The sequence below is a fragment of the Theropithecus gelada genome, chromosome 20, assembly GCF_003255815.1.
Source record: "Theropithecus gelada isolate Dixy chromosome 20, Tgel_1.0, whole genome shotgun sequence".
Classification (NCBI taxonomy): Eukaryota; Metazoa; Chordata; class Mammalia; order Primates; family Cercopithecidae; genus Theropithecus; species Theropithecus gelada.
Genome location: NC_037688.1, coordinates 31,868,689 through 31,882,283, shown reverse-complemented (window position 1 = coordinate 31,882,283; position 13,595 = coordinate 31,868,689). Strand labels below are relative to the sequence as shown.

The 13,595-nt window shown below is 57.1% G+C and overlaps 2 protein-coding genes across 2 annotated transcripts in view; both read right to left on the bottom strand.

Moving 5' to 3' along the window:
• Positions 1-4,848: 4,848 nt before the first annotated feature.
• Positions 4,849-6,354, bottom strand: EXOSC6 (exosome component 6). Its single transcript, XM_025370912.1, has one exon. It carries the CDS (start codon positions 6,299-6,301, stop codon positions 5,483-5,485), a length of 819 nt encoding a protein of 272 aa, XP_025226697.1. The 5' UTR covers positions 6,302-6,354; the 3' UTR covers positions 4,849-5,482.
• A 349-nt stretch (positions 6,355-6,703) lies between these two features.
• Positions 6,704-13,595, bottom strand: part of AARS (alanyl-tRNA synthetase) — a 36,051-nt gene continuing 29,159 nt past the window's right edge. Inside the window, exons 14-21 of the mRNA XM_025369770.1 lie at positions 13,148-13,354; positions 12,494-12,678; positions 9,820-9,928; positions 9,035-9,148; positions 8,324-8,443; positions 8,117-8,203; positions 7,674-7,787; positions 6,704-7,320 (exon numbers count right to left, since the gene is read on the bottom strand). Of these exons, the coding sequence (XP_025225555.1) occupies positions 7,135-7,320; positions 7,674-7,787; positions 8,117-8,203; positions 8,324-8,443; positions 9,035-9,148; positions 9,820-9,928; positions 12,494-12,678; positions 13,148-13,354 (1,122 nt within the window). The 3' untranslated portion in view covers positions 6,704-7,134. The remainder of the gene's footprint in view (positions 7,321-7,673; positions 7,788-8,116; positions 8,204-8,323; positions 8,444-9,034; positions 9,149-9,819; positions 9,929-12,493; positions 12,679-13,147; positions 13,355-13,595) is intronic.

The following is a 13,595-nucleotide window of genomic DNA, read 5'->3' as shown; positions in this document are numbered from 1 at the left end:
TTCCCAGGCCACCTACCCAGACCTCCTGAGCCAGAAAGCAGGGGTGGGAGTAGGGGGTGGCCGGAGATGGAGGGGATAGGGCAGGTGCCCAAGATGTCCTCCGTTCCGCCCCTCGTGTGCTGGCCCTGAGCTTGGGGGCAACAGCGACAGGACTGGAAAGTTGAAAACTTTTTAGCACCCCCACCCATCACCATGCGTCCCCTCCCTTTCCCCCAACTCAGAACCCTCCCCAGGCACAGGAAGGACCTGAAGCTGCTCCTGCAGGGTCCCCAGAGCTTCCTGCCCAGGCTGGGACCCAGCTGTCTCTTTGCATGCTCCCCTGACCCCCTTCTGGCACAGGTTCCCTGGGGTGCCTGGTGTGTGATAAGTAGGGAGCCCCACTTTTGTGAGCGAGCCTGGGCCGTTGGGACCCATCCTGTCTCCCAGGGCCTGGAACAAAGGCCCAGGTGACCTGGCCACTGCCGTGTCCCTAGCCCTGCCTGCTGGCCCCGGTGATTCTCAGGCAAGGATTGAAGGCTCTCCCATGCCCTGCCGGGGCTTTGGCTCTGACACACCTCTTCCCTTTCATCTTTTGCCAGACAAAGTCTCAGGGCATCAACAGTGCCGGTTTCACAGAGCAGCGTTGGGGAAGGCGGGGGGGGGGGGGGGGGGGGGGGGAGGCCAGGCTCTGGCTGCCAGAAGCCTGTGGGTGATTGTGTCCCCACTGCCACCTGGAGGCACCCCTTAGCAGAGGCCAACTGGGGAAGCTGGTTTGCTGTGGTCTCCCAAAGTGACCTTGGGCAAGTCCCTAGGGGCTCTTCCACTGAGGAAGGCTGGCATTCTAAGGAAGAGCTGTGACCTTCAGTTTTCCAAGTTCAACTGGGCACCAGGCAGAGCCCCTGGTCGTGTACCATGACCCCTTCCATTTGTGTCCTTCACAGCAGCAGTAGTAGCTACAAGCTGTACAGAGATCATGTACAGCTTGGGCAGGTGGGGAGGTGGGGCTGGCTGGCCTGACTCCCTCTCTGTCGTGTCCCCAGGGTCTATGAATACCAGAGGATCCGGATGCGCCCACTCATCAACCACATGCCTGTCAAGATCCGGAGGGCCCACATGGGCATGGGGGTCAGGAGCGGCTTCAGCCCCCAACGGGTCTCCAGGAACAGCCCCCTGCCCTCTGGGCAGAAAAAGTGTGAGTGGGGGCCACAGTCACACCTGCAGTGCTAGGGAGCAGTTGGGTGGCCCCACCAGCTGTCACGGCAGGCCCCGGAGCCCAGCCTGGGCACCAACCCTGCCCTTCTCCCCGCAGTCCGCACCGAGGAGCTGCATGACATCCAGGGGGCGCTGTGGCAGATCAAAGCCCAGGTGGACAGTCTGCTGCAGAGCCTGGAGCGCATGGACCGGCAGCAGGTCCCACCCGCAGGTCTGATCCCCATGCTCTGTGGGAGCCCAGGTTTCCCCACTCCTGAAGATGCCCAGTGCCTGGAGCCCTGCCTGTGCCTTTCCCTGTCTTCAGGTCTCCCTCCCCGGAGTACACTCCCCACTCCCCACTCCCCATCCCTGGGCTGTACTTGAGGCTCAAGGACTCTTGTGGCTTCTGAGTCACCCCCACCCACCCAGCAACCGCCTGGAGACAGAGCCACACGTCCCAGCCCATCTGTTTCTTGCCCTCTTGAGTCTTAGAGGCCCTAGGTCATTGCTGGGCATTAAGTGGCCTCTCTGGGGTCAGCTGGGGCCTCCAAACCCAGCCATTGACTGATGACCTTCTCTGCACAGCCACAAAGGACAGTGGAAAAAACAGGGGTCCTGGTAGCAAGGGCTCCTCCTGCAGCTCTGAGCCCCCGCAGAAGCCCTGGAGCGAGGGGGCTGGTCCGGAGGCAGATGGCTACGAGGGCGGCACAGACACGGAGTGGACAGTGAGTGACCTGGCCCCGCTGCCCCATCTCCACCGTACTTGCTTTGGGTTCCTTGTGGCCTCCCTGTGAGCAAGGGGGAGGGCCTCTCTGGTCAGTACAGGAGCCCGAGGTAGTACAGAGGGGGAGCTGTATTCCCTCTGTCACAGAGTCATGCCCAGTAGGCTGGGCCCTGTCCTGTTTTCTGCCTCCCAACCCTGGGCTTGGAGGGCTCAGCTGTGCCAGGGTCGGTTCTAGGTTGAAATACCTTCTCCCAGAAGGCAGTGGGGGGACAGGGCTGGAGCACTGTACAGGGAATGTCACAGGTGTGCCCCATGGCCCCAGACCCCTGTCTGAGACCCAGCTGGAAAGCTTGTCTCAGGTTTCAGCCGGGTGCAGTGGCTCATGCCTGTAATCCCAGCACTTTGGGAGGCCGAGGCAGGTGGATCACCTGAGGTTGGGAGTTTGAGACCAGCCTGACCAACATGGAGAAACCGTCTCTACTTAAAATACAAAAAATTGGCTGGACGTCGTGGCTCACGCCTTTAATCCCACCACTTTGGGAGGCTGAGGCAGGTGGATTGCGAGGTCAGGAGTTTGAGACCAGCCTGGCCAAGATGGTGAAACTCCGTCTCTACTAAAAATACAAAAATTAGCTGGGCATGGTGGTGGGCGCCTGTAATCCCAGCCACTTGGGAGGCTAAGGCAGGAGAATCACTTGAACCCATGAGGCAGAGGTTGCAGTGAGCCGAGATCATGCCACTGTGTTCTAGCCTGGGTGACAGAGACTTCATCTCAAAAAATAATATATTAGCCTGGTGTGGTGGCGCGTGCCTGTAATCCCAGCTACTCTGGAGGCTGAGAGAATTGCCTGAACCCGGGAGGCGGAAGTTGCTGAGCTGAGATCGCACCATTGCACTCCAGCCTGGGCAAGAAGAGCAAAACTCCGTCTCAGAAAAAAAAACAAAAAACACCCCAGCTTTCTGAGGTCTTCCTGCTGCTGCAGGGTCTCTGGCTGCCGCATGGACCATGCCCCCTGGGGAAGCTGTGGCACACTAACCTTCCTGGAACTGGTAACAGCCCTGTGTGTGGCATTAGAGGACCTGAATATTCCCTGCCCATCCAAAACCACCACCTCTTGCTGGTCTGAGGCAGGCCATGCCCAGCCCACAGTGGGGCTGGAGCCCTCCCCCATCTACCCACCCAGCTCTGTGTTCGGTCTGCTGGGCTCAGGAGGGCTTTCACTGCTGCCCAGATCCTGAGTCACACCTGTAATATCTGGGAAAAGAATGGCTACATGTAGACGAGCGCTTTCTTTAGCCTGGTGGTTCTGAGTTTCTAGGTCTTAGGTAGAATATAGAGAAGCCCTGAGCTGCCAAAGCTCTGGGGAGGAAATGGAAATCGGGGTGTGGGGGAGACTAGATGTTGTGAGTAGGTGGCCCCCCTTTCCTAGCCTCCCATGCCTCCGGCCCCTCTGCCACTACCCTGCTTCTGTTTTCCCTACAGGTGAAGAACCACGCTGAAGACCACGCCAGCCAGGAGGCAGCAGGAACCCCTCCGGCCTCATCAGCTCCTGGCATTCTCGGATAGATAGCTCCTTGCCTTGCGTAGGTTTTGAAAGCCACCTTAGCAACCTGAGATGCCTGATCTGGAGCTGGGGCAACGGAAGTGGACACAGGGCTTGGCCAGACAAGCAGAGGGCCAACCTGTAGTGGTGGGTTTAGCTTCTTTAGAGGATGCAATTCGAGATGATGGTCCTGGGACTGACAGGGTTAGGAGGGAGGTGGCCTGGGACTGCACCAGGTCGCCATCCTCATGAAGCTGAGGCTCTCTTGCAAGGGGCAGATGACAGCCCATCCCCACCCCACCCCACCCCACCCCACCCCACCGCTCAGAGGGCACCCTCAGCCTTGTCTAAATGCAGACACAGCTGATCTTCACTCCCCTCCCGATGCACCGCCAGTCAACAGATAGCCAACAGATCTCCCCGAGTTTCCAATCTCCCTGAAACTGTTGTAATGTTCTCAGTGTGTACCCCACACAGCCCTCTTTGGGCTCCAGACTCCCCATCTACTCTAGGAAGTCACCTTTCAGAATTACATTATGTCCTGTCCCCACTGGTGTGATACTATTTCAGACCTGCTCTAGAAAGACACATTATGTCAGAAGGGAAAAAATAAAATTTGTATTTTTCCTGGTCAGGGATTCTGGGTGTGGCCCCAGAAACTCATTCTGGTCCTTGGGCTGACCCAGGCCGGCCCTTCCTAGAGAAGCTGAGTGCAGAGAGGGGACCAGGCCGCCTTCCAAATGGCAGTCACCTGGCTTCCTCCCATGCAGTCTTGAGCCCAAACCAGCAGAGCTGGTAGCGACACAGGAAAGACCCCACCTCGTGGTGAGTCAGTCAGGTTGTACCTGGCCTTCCTAGCAGTGCACCTGCCCTCTGCGGTGCTGCTCAGGGTCTTCCTTGTAGGACCAGGGCGCCACTTCTCACCAGCAGCGGAGGCTTGGGTTGTGCCATTCTGCACATGGCCAAAGACAGATGGCTTCTACCCACAGCAAAACCGTTTTCAGCTACCCAGCACCAAGCCAGGTTGGGGTATGAGGTGCACTCAGTGCACTTCTGGGGCCGTACTTTTTCCTGAGACGGAGTTTTGCTCTTGTTGCCCAGGCTGGAGTGTGATGGCGCGATTTGCACTCACCGCAACCTCCGCCTCCCGGGTTCAAGCGATTCTCCTGCCTCAGCCTCCCGAGTAGCTAAGATTACAGGCATACGCCACCATTAGTGCTGGCTAATTTTGTATTTTTAGTAGAGAGGGGGTTTCTCCATGTTGGTCAGACTGGTCTCTAACTTCCGACCTCAGGTGATCTCCCCGCCTTGGCCTCCCAAAGTGCTGGGATTACAGGTGTGAGCCGCCGCGCCCAGCCAACTCTCCCTACTCTCGTATCTCAGCAGTTCCCCTGACTCTGGTTCGTGTGGGGGCAGCTGCTTCTCCAAATCACAGCGCTCCCATCAGGCTCTGCAGCTCTTTTCAGCCCGTCTCTCCTGTTCACGTGGGCCTAAGGAACAGAACCCGTTTAAGGCAATGCCGCCGCGACCCTTGACACCTGGGATGCAAGAACAAAGGAGCCTTGCTCTCTTAAATCCCGGAACAAGAAGAACCACACCAGAAGACATTTTTCAAATATAAAAGGGTCTTTCTTTTGGCTCAGACACAGAAGGCACAGTCGTCTTGTCCATCCTTTGAAAAGTCGCCCAGTTATATCGGAGGGAGTCAGTGGCTGGCCTGAATGACAGCAGCTCCAGGTACCAGCTTCTAGGTAAGTCCAGCTAAGGTTTCCAACTTGGGAGTCAGGATGCGCTCACAGGTTTCCTCCACTGGGTCGCAGCTAAGGGCCGGCTCAAGTAAAGTTCCTTTAACGAGGAGGTTTGTAAAAACCCTTTCCAACACCACAGCTGTCCGGTGCCTTGGCTCTGCTAGGGCCTACCCAGGTGCTCTCCAGGGCTCCCGCTGCTTATCTCGACGCAGGCTGGAGGCCGACGGCGCGGGTCTTTTCAGGGACGGCGGCAGCACGGTCCTTGGCTTGCGTCCGTCGTTGCTCAGGCTTCTAGTTCAGGGCTGGGCGGCGGCGCCCCTGCGGCGGGCCGCCCGCACCAGGCTCTGCTGCAGCACGGGGTAGAGGCGCTGGCAGCCCTCGAGGCCCAGGCGTACGGCCTCCGCCCAGCTCTCGATCAGGCCGCCCTCGCCGCTGCCCAGCAGCCCGGCCACCTGATTCAGCACAGGCATGAGCGCCACGGTGAGGCCGGCGGCGGCGTGCTCTTCCTCTAGCCGCGTGGGGTCCAGCAGCCAGGTGGGCGCGGGCCCTGGCGCGAGGCTCAGGCCACAGCCCACCACCAGGTCATACATCTCCACGCCCGCGTCGGCCAGGGCGAGCGCGGCGGCGGTGAGCGCGGCGGCCAGGGCCGAGCCGCCGTCCTCCAGCAGCAACGCCGACACCTCGAGCTGCGCGCGCGGGTAGCGGCCCAGGCGCACGGCCGGCTCCAGCGCTTCCTGCAGCGCTAGCGCCAGCTCACGCTCCTCGCCGCCGCCCGGGGGAGCGCGGCGCCGGCGGCCCGCGAAGGGCGCACGGCGGAAGTCGCACAGCAGGCGACCACGCAGCGCGGCCGGGGCTTCGCCGCCAGATCCGGCCGGGCCGCCGCCGCGCTCGCCGCCCTCGGCCTGTCGCGGGCCCGACACTGCACACAGCACCTTGGTGCCTCCCGCCTCCAGGTAGGCCGAGCCTTTGGCCTGGCTCAGCAGCCCGGCGCGCGCGTACACGGGCCGCAGTCGCGTTGGGTCGCGGGCGGCGGGCGCCTCCTCCTCATCGGCCGCGTACAGCTGCGGCGGCTGCGACTCTTCAGGGCCGCGGATGCGGCGGTGGTCCCCGGGCATGGCGGCTCCTGGCGTGGGCGCCGCTTCCGCCCAACGCACTGCCGCACCCACTGGTTCTTCCGTTGCTTAAAGACGCGCGCCTGCGTGAGGGCTGTCGGGAGAGTGACGGGCGGCGCTACAGCGCCCGCTGGAGGCTCGGAGGGAGAACGGCTGGCGTCCCTGGCGCCCTGGTCCCACTTGTGCAGGGCTGCCTGATCCATCCATCCTGCTGGGAGTGGGAGAGCAGCTCCAAGGCTTCTTTGCTTCCACTAACCCCACCCATCTACTGAATTATGAACGCCTTGGTCCATGTCACCCTACCTATTTGGCCTTCACCTCCACAAACGTTTAAGGCAACCCCAGGGGCTTTTCCCAAAATTTAGGGTTCTGGGGGCTGGACTAGGTGAACACTACAGCAGCCAGTAGAAGCCACAGCATTTATTTTACAGACACCAGGGGCCAAGGGCTGTCAAATCAGCGAGCCCCACCTGGGAAGAGGGGATAGAGATCATATGGCATTAAGTATTGCACGTGGTCCTTTTATTCTCTGCGGCAAAAAACGATTCGTCCTTGCTGACACGGAAAGCTCAGGCTGGAGAGCTGTTATCTACAGATGCGAGGGTGGTGATCAACAGCAATGCGGGGGTAGTGGTTCTCGACAGATGGCACTGACGTGGAGGGCTCAGGGCAGAAGTATAAGGGGCGCTGAGTCACAGGACTGCTCGTGAGGGTGTTCCAGGTACTGCCGGGTTAGGAGGGGCTCTCAAAAGGTCCCAGGATTCAAAGGTTCTTGTAGCAGATGAAGAGCTCCCGGCTGGACGGATGGAGCCAGTGGGAGCCACCTCCTCCCCCGCTCAGTTCTTTACATCCCCGAGGCGCAGCTGGGCAAAGGAAGTGGCCAGCTGCAGCGCCTCCTGCAGGCAGCCAATGTTTTTGCCTGTGGCCTGTGCAGACACATCCTTGCCACCACCTTTACCGTCCATCAGGCCTGACACCTGCTGCACCCACTCGCTGGCTTTTAAGCCCCGATTGGCTGCATTCTAAAAGGAAGGGAAGGGGGAAGTCAGGACAGAAAATGGGATTGAGGGGGGAAAGAAAGGATGGAGGAGCCATCACCCCCTCCTTGCCCTGGGTGATACTGCTGGAGGCCGAGACAGACTTTACGGCTAGTGCAGGGGGCAGTCATGGCCACTGCCAGGACAGGACAGAGTGGCAAAGCCAAGTATCAACCAGACAGATGGAACCAATGAGGCGGCCTGGGTAAGGGGTACTGGCAAAGGTGACCAACAGTCAGGCAGGAGGTGGGCTCTTTTAAATGCAGGTTGTACACACACAGGCCTCAGCAAACAAGTTTAAGACCCAACACTTCCCACTGGTACAAGGTGGTTCTGACCTGAGGGACTTGACACAGGCACGTGATCTTGCCAGCCTCGTTGTCTACCGTGAAGAGCATGGCAGACGTCTGAGGGGAGTGTGTCTTGAAGAGCTTCAAGGCTTCATTCAGGGCCTGTGGGGAGGACCTGGCTCAGACCATGGTGCTGGAGCAGGGACCCTCAGTAGTGTGAGCATTTTTAGCCCTCAGGACTGCCACCCACTCCCATTCCTTCCCAGAGCAGATGTATTCCTCAGGGCCTGGGTGGAGGACCCCAGTGCTGGGCCCTGCCCACACCCTGGCCCAGGTGTGCCTCCCACATGCAGGGAGCTGCTGCTCCTCCCAACCTTAATCCCAGACAGTGGGCCCTTAGACAACCACTTGGCTCAGAGCCACAGAGGTCACATATCAGCCACCAAAGGGCTGATGAGCCCCAGGGGAGGGGGACCCGGCCCCTGGGTTGCCTTGGCTGAGGCACCACTCTCCATCTCCAGGATGACGAGGGGCTGGTTGGGGTTGCTGTCGATGAGCTGCTTTGTCTTCTCTAACACCTGCAAGAAAAAAGTCCAGAAGAGCAGCTCAGACCAAAAGCACAGGCCGCGAACCCCTGGCTGTATCCTGCCGGCCTTTGCCTAGGAAACACTCTGGCCACCGGTGCTGCCAGGACTCACTCGTTTCTGGACATCGGCTTTGCTGGCTCGGTCTAGGTCATCCATGACCTTCTTTAGGGATTTGAGAGTCTCCCGCAATTCGTCCTTTTGCCACTGGGGGATGACTGCAGTCGCCAGGGCCTGGAACCAGAACCAGAAGACCAGCTGAATCTGGGCCACAACTTGCTGGGATGTCAGGGTCCAGCCCACCCCACCCGAACCCAAGTCCTCCCTGACTAGTGTCCTGGAAAGGAAAGAAAAAACACAAAGTTGTCTTCCGGCTTTGAGACCAGTCCCTTCTGGAGCAGCTGCGGCAGGTAAAACAAGCAGGGCTAGAGAGAGGAACAGTAGAAAGCTGGGCTCCAAGTCAGGCTCAGTCCTTACCAGGCTGGGAACAGCCTGTGATGAGCTTCCTCCTGGCAGCTTGAAATGCAAATAAATGCCAGGCAGGCTTGGAAGCAGGGGGCAGCCTTTTCCCCTTCTCCAAATCCCTCCACCCCAGTGCCCACACATGCTTGGGAAGAGCTCTCCTGCTAGCAATGGGGGCAGCAGGGAACCTCCAGGGTTCCAAGGCCAGGATCCATGAGGTCCCTGCTACAAGGCTGCAGGCCAACAGAAGTCAGCCCAAAGGCCCATTCCACCAAGAACCAGGGCCTGACTGACTACAGATTTACTGAAGCCAGGGCATGTCTCATGCGTCAGGCCCTGAGGAGGGAGGGAAGCCACCCTTACCTCTCCAAGGTCAGCGATCTCCCTCTGCACATCCTTGTTTGGAGCAGTCTGGGCCTTCACTTTGGCTTCCATGACAGAGAGAGATTTCTTCAAGCTCTCTGCTTTCCTGAGGGCCTGGGAGGGGACACCGGGTCAACCCCAGTCAAGAGGCCTGAGTCAGCCTCACCATCCTGGGTCTGAGCAGCCGCAGAAGCCCCAGTGGTAGGCCCTGTAGCAACACACCCCAAAAGTGTCTGTGGGGAGCAGGTACTGGCAGCACTAGGCCCCAGCAAGGAGCACAGTGCTCACAGGCCCACTGGCAACGGCTGTACCCAACTCAGACTTGGGGATAATCAAGCTCGAGAATCAGGAACCCCATCACCTAGGAAGTGGTTAACCCTGGGGCTTTAGCACAAGTCAGACACACCAGGTCCCATGACAGAGCACCCATCCTCTACTGCACAGCCTCAAACTAAGCACGCCCCTAGGGGTACATGGATCAGTGCCAGGGACCCTGAAGCCACAGCGAATCTATGTCTTACACCCTCCTCCACATGGAGATAAGAGGGGGTAGATAGCCAGATTTACATATATTTTAAGACTAAACACAGGAAAGCTAGGAAATCTTGTGTGGTGGCAGGTTTCTTCTGCCAAGCAGGGGTAGGACAGTGGGGCAGGGGGAGTGGCCCAGTCTCCACTTTCACTGACTGCAGCAGCCGCGCGGAGCACTGTTTGCTCTATGGATTCGCAGACTGGGCTCCTCTTGCCCTCTTCAGGTAAGCCACAAATCAGCCTGACCTGCTCACCTTCTGGGCTTCGGCACCCGTGACAGCCACGATCCTCCGGATACCCTTGGCGATGGCTTCTTCCGTCACGATCACAAAAGCTCCTGCGTGACTTGAGTTCCGCAGGTGCCTGAATAGCAGAAAACAAAGGTCGTGGTGAAAGAGGTCCTTGGCAGCCCTTGGCTGGGGGTCCCACTAGCGGACAAGAGAAGCAGGAATGGGTTGAAAGTCAGGGAAAGCCTGGGCTTGGGAGTGTTCTGACACCGAGTGAGACACCAGCTCACCAAGCCTGAGTGTTCGCAGCTCTCAGATGGGGATGATGCTCCCCACGTAGCTGCTATGAAAATCAAATGAGGCAAACAGGAAAGTGCTTTGTGGTCCCTAATATCCAATACAGTCTTACCATTAGGCTCTACGTCACAGTTTTGGTCCTGTGGTCTATATTTGTATTCCTGTTCATTAGGGGATAATTTGAGGACTGCTGTTAAAATCTTACCACAACCCCTTGAACAAATAGGCTTTATTTCAGTTCTTTAGAGAACCTCAAATGCTCATTAATTCATCCTCATTCTTTGACAGTGGTATAAAGGTTTTTTTTTTTTTTTTTGAGACAGAGTCCTGTTCTGTTGCCCAGGCTGCAGTGCAATGGTGCAGTCGTGGCTCACCACAACCTCCACCTCCTGGGTTCAAGTGATTCTGCTGCCTCAGCCTCCCAAGTAGCTGGGAAACAAGCACCTGCCACCACTCCTAGTTAATTTTTGTATTTTTAGTAGAGACAGGTTTTCACCATGTTGCACAGGCTTGTCTTGAACTCCTGACCTCAAGTGATCCACCTGCCTCAGCCTCCCTAAGTGCTGGGCATGAGGCACCGCACCCAGCCCTTATATAAAGTTTTTGAAAGCTGTTTCCTGCCCAATTCAGCTGGGCAGAAAAGCCTGTAACTCAATCCCCCAGACCCCCACCCTACTCTGCACATCCCACTTGCTCCCTGCCTGCCAGAGGCCTGCAGGGGACCTTGGACCGTCTCAACCATGACATTAAGAATGTTCTTTTTGGCCAGGCGCGGTGGCTCACACCTGTAATCTCAGCACTGTGGGAGGCTGAGGTGAGTGGGTCACCTGAGATCAGGAGTTCATGACCAGCCTGAACTCGTGGAGAAACCCTGTCTCTACTAAAAATACAAAATTAGGCCAGGCACGGTGGCTCACACCTGTAATCCCAGCACTTTTGGAGGCCAAGGTGTGTGGATCATGAGGTCAGGAGATCGAGACCATCCTGGCTAACATGGTGAAACCCTATCTCTACTAAAAATACAAAAAATTAGCTTAGCGAGGTGGCACGCACCTGTAGTCCCAGCTACTTGGGAGGCTAAAGCAGAAGAATGCCGTGAACCGGGGAGGCAGAGTTTGCAGTGAATCGTGATCAAGCTATGTGCACTCCAGCCTGGCAACAGAGCACGGCTCCGTCTTAAACAAAATTTGCTGGGTGTAGTGGCAGGTGCCTGTAATCCCAGCTACTTGGGAGGCTGAGGCAGAAGACACCTGAACCCTGCAGGCGGAGGTTGCAGTGAGCCAAGATGGAGCCATTGCACTCCAGCCTGGGCAACAAGAGCGAAACTCTGTCTCAATAAAAAAGAATGTTCTCTTCCTGGCTGGGCATGGGGGTGCATGCCTGCAGTCCCAGCTACTTGGGAGGCTGAGGCATGAAAATCGTTTGGCAGTGAGCTGACTGTGCCACTGCACTCTACCCTGTGGGACACAGCAAGACTCCATCTCAAAAAAAAAAAAATTCTTTTGATAAGGCTTCTTTTGGGGCCGGGCGCAGCGGTTCAAGCTGTAATCCCAGCACGGTGGGAGGCCGAGACGGGCGGATCACGAGGTCAGGAGATCGAGACCATCCTGGCAAACACAGTGAAACCCCGTCTCTACTAAAAAAAAATACAAAAAACTAGCCGGGCAAGGTGGCGGGTGCCTGTAGTCCCAACTACTCGGGAGGCTGAGGTAGGACAATGGCGTAAACCCGGGAGGCGGAGCTTGCAGTGAGCTGAGATCCGGCCACTGCACTCCAGCCTGGGTGACAGAGCAAGACTCCGTCTCAACCAAAAAAAAAAAAAGGCTTCATTTGGAAGCAGGAACTTTCCAGGCCACCATGACCTTCCCAGAAAGGCCCAGAGAGCTACAGAGGAATCCAAATTGGCAAAAGTGGCTATCCCATGCCGAACTGAGCTGGGTCAAGCATGTAGCCTGCTCAGGGGCTCTGAGACAATAGAGCTACGTTCCCTAGATGCCGCCCAAGCTGTCAAAGGAAATTAGGTGAGATACCAGGAACGGAAAGGGCTAGGACCACATCAGGAGCTCAACGAGCACTCCAGGCCTTGCTAAATCCCAAATTCACACTAGCCTTCTTGTTAGTTTCAGCCCAGCAAATAGCAGCAAGCAACTGCATGGTAAGTGTGAATACAATGTTTTCCACCTTATCCTCTTGGGAATGTTTCATCAGCAGATGTTAACATCAGATACGGGACGTCTAATGAGCACAACAGGAGGCTGAGATTCTTGGGAACACTATTTAGCAACTGCACTTCTGAAGACTTCACTGCAACCTTAGAAAGACGAGAGTTGATCTAGCCTAAAACCTACATCCTCAGAAGGTGATGGCAGATGACCCCTCTACTCTGCCCCTCCATGGTACTCACGTTCCCCCACAAAACTCAACAGAAGTCAGGGAACCGGCAGGCCCAGAGGGATCATCCAGCAGCTCAGACACCGGGACTCCAATGGAGACGACTCGCACAGGGTCAGGATAGGTCTCATCAAACACAGCCCGTAGGCCCTGGATGGCTTTTGCCGCCGCCAGGGGGCAATCCTGAGTGTAGACGGGCTGCCAGACAAAGACAGAAAAGAGCTGGAAGAGATCCCTGGAGGTGTGGTACGACAAGGCAGGAAAGCATGGTCCTGCAGGCAGGACTCGCGTTCCGACCTGGCTCTGCCTGGCACGTGCCATGAGCTTCCTGAATCACACACCACATGCAAAGTCAAGGGCATCAATATGGGAATTTCCAACTATTTTGTTTAACTGTGGACCAAATCTTATATGTGAACAGACTTAACTAGAACAGCTCTGGTTCTCCTAAGGTGGGGGTCGGACAAAGGCCTCTCCCTCTCCCCTTCAGCAACAACCACCACTGCCCCGCACTGCCCCCTACAAAAGCACAGGTGAAGAATCACTGCTTTAAGCAAATCTACATGCAGGACGAATCTGGTAAAAACGGAGAGCACCGCACTGCTGAGACTGTGGACAGACAGTGATGGTGCGGGGAGGGGAGGCGTTTGGCCGTCGCCCATCCTACCTTGGCTGCCTCAATCATCTCATTAGCAATCTCTTCAGCCTTCTTGATCTGTTGGGTGGACATGGCTCCCTTGGCAGTGAAGTCAAATCTAAGGCGGTCAGGAGCAACCAGTGAGCCTTTCTGGTCAGCTTCCCCAAGCACTGAGCGCAGGGCAAAGTTCAGAATGTGCGTAGCTGTGTGGTTGCTCATGATGGGTCTTCGTCGGGGCTGGAAAGGGCAGAAGGGCTCATGGAGAGGTCTGTAATAGACTGCTAGTTATCTCCCGGTACCTGTACCCCCAAGTGCTACAATTTTTAGTTGGAAATATGACTGTGCAGAATAAAGGTTACACTTCCCAGCTTCCCTGCAGCTAAGTGTGGCCATGTGACTAACTTCTGGTCAACAGGTTTTGAGCATAAGTGCTGTCTACCATTAAAGGGATGGGACAGGTCGTCCCATTTCTTTTCCA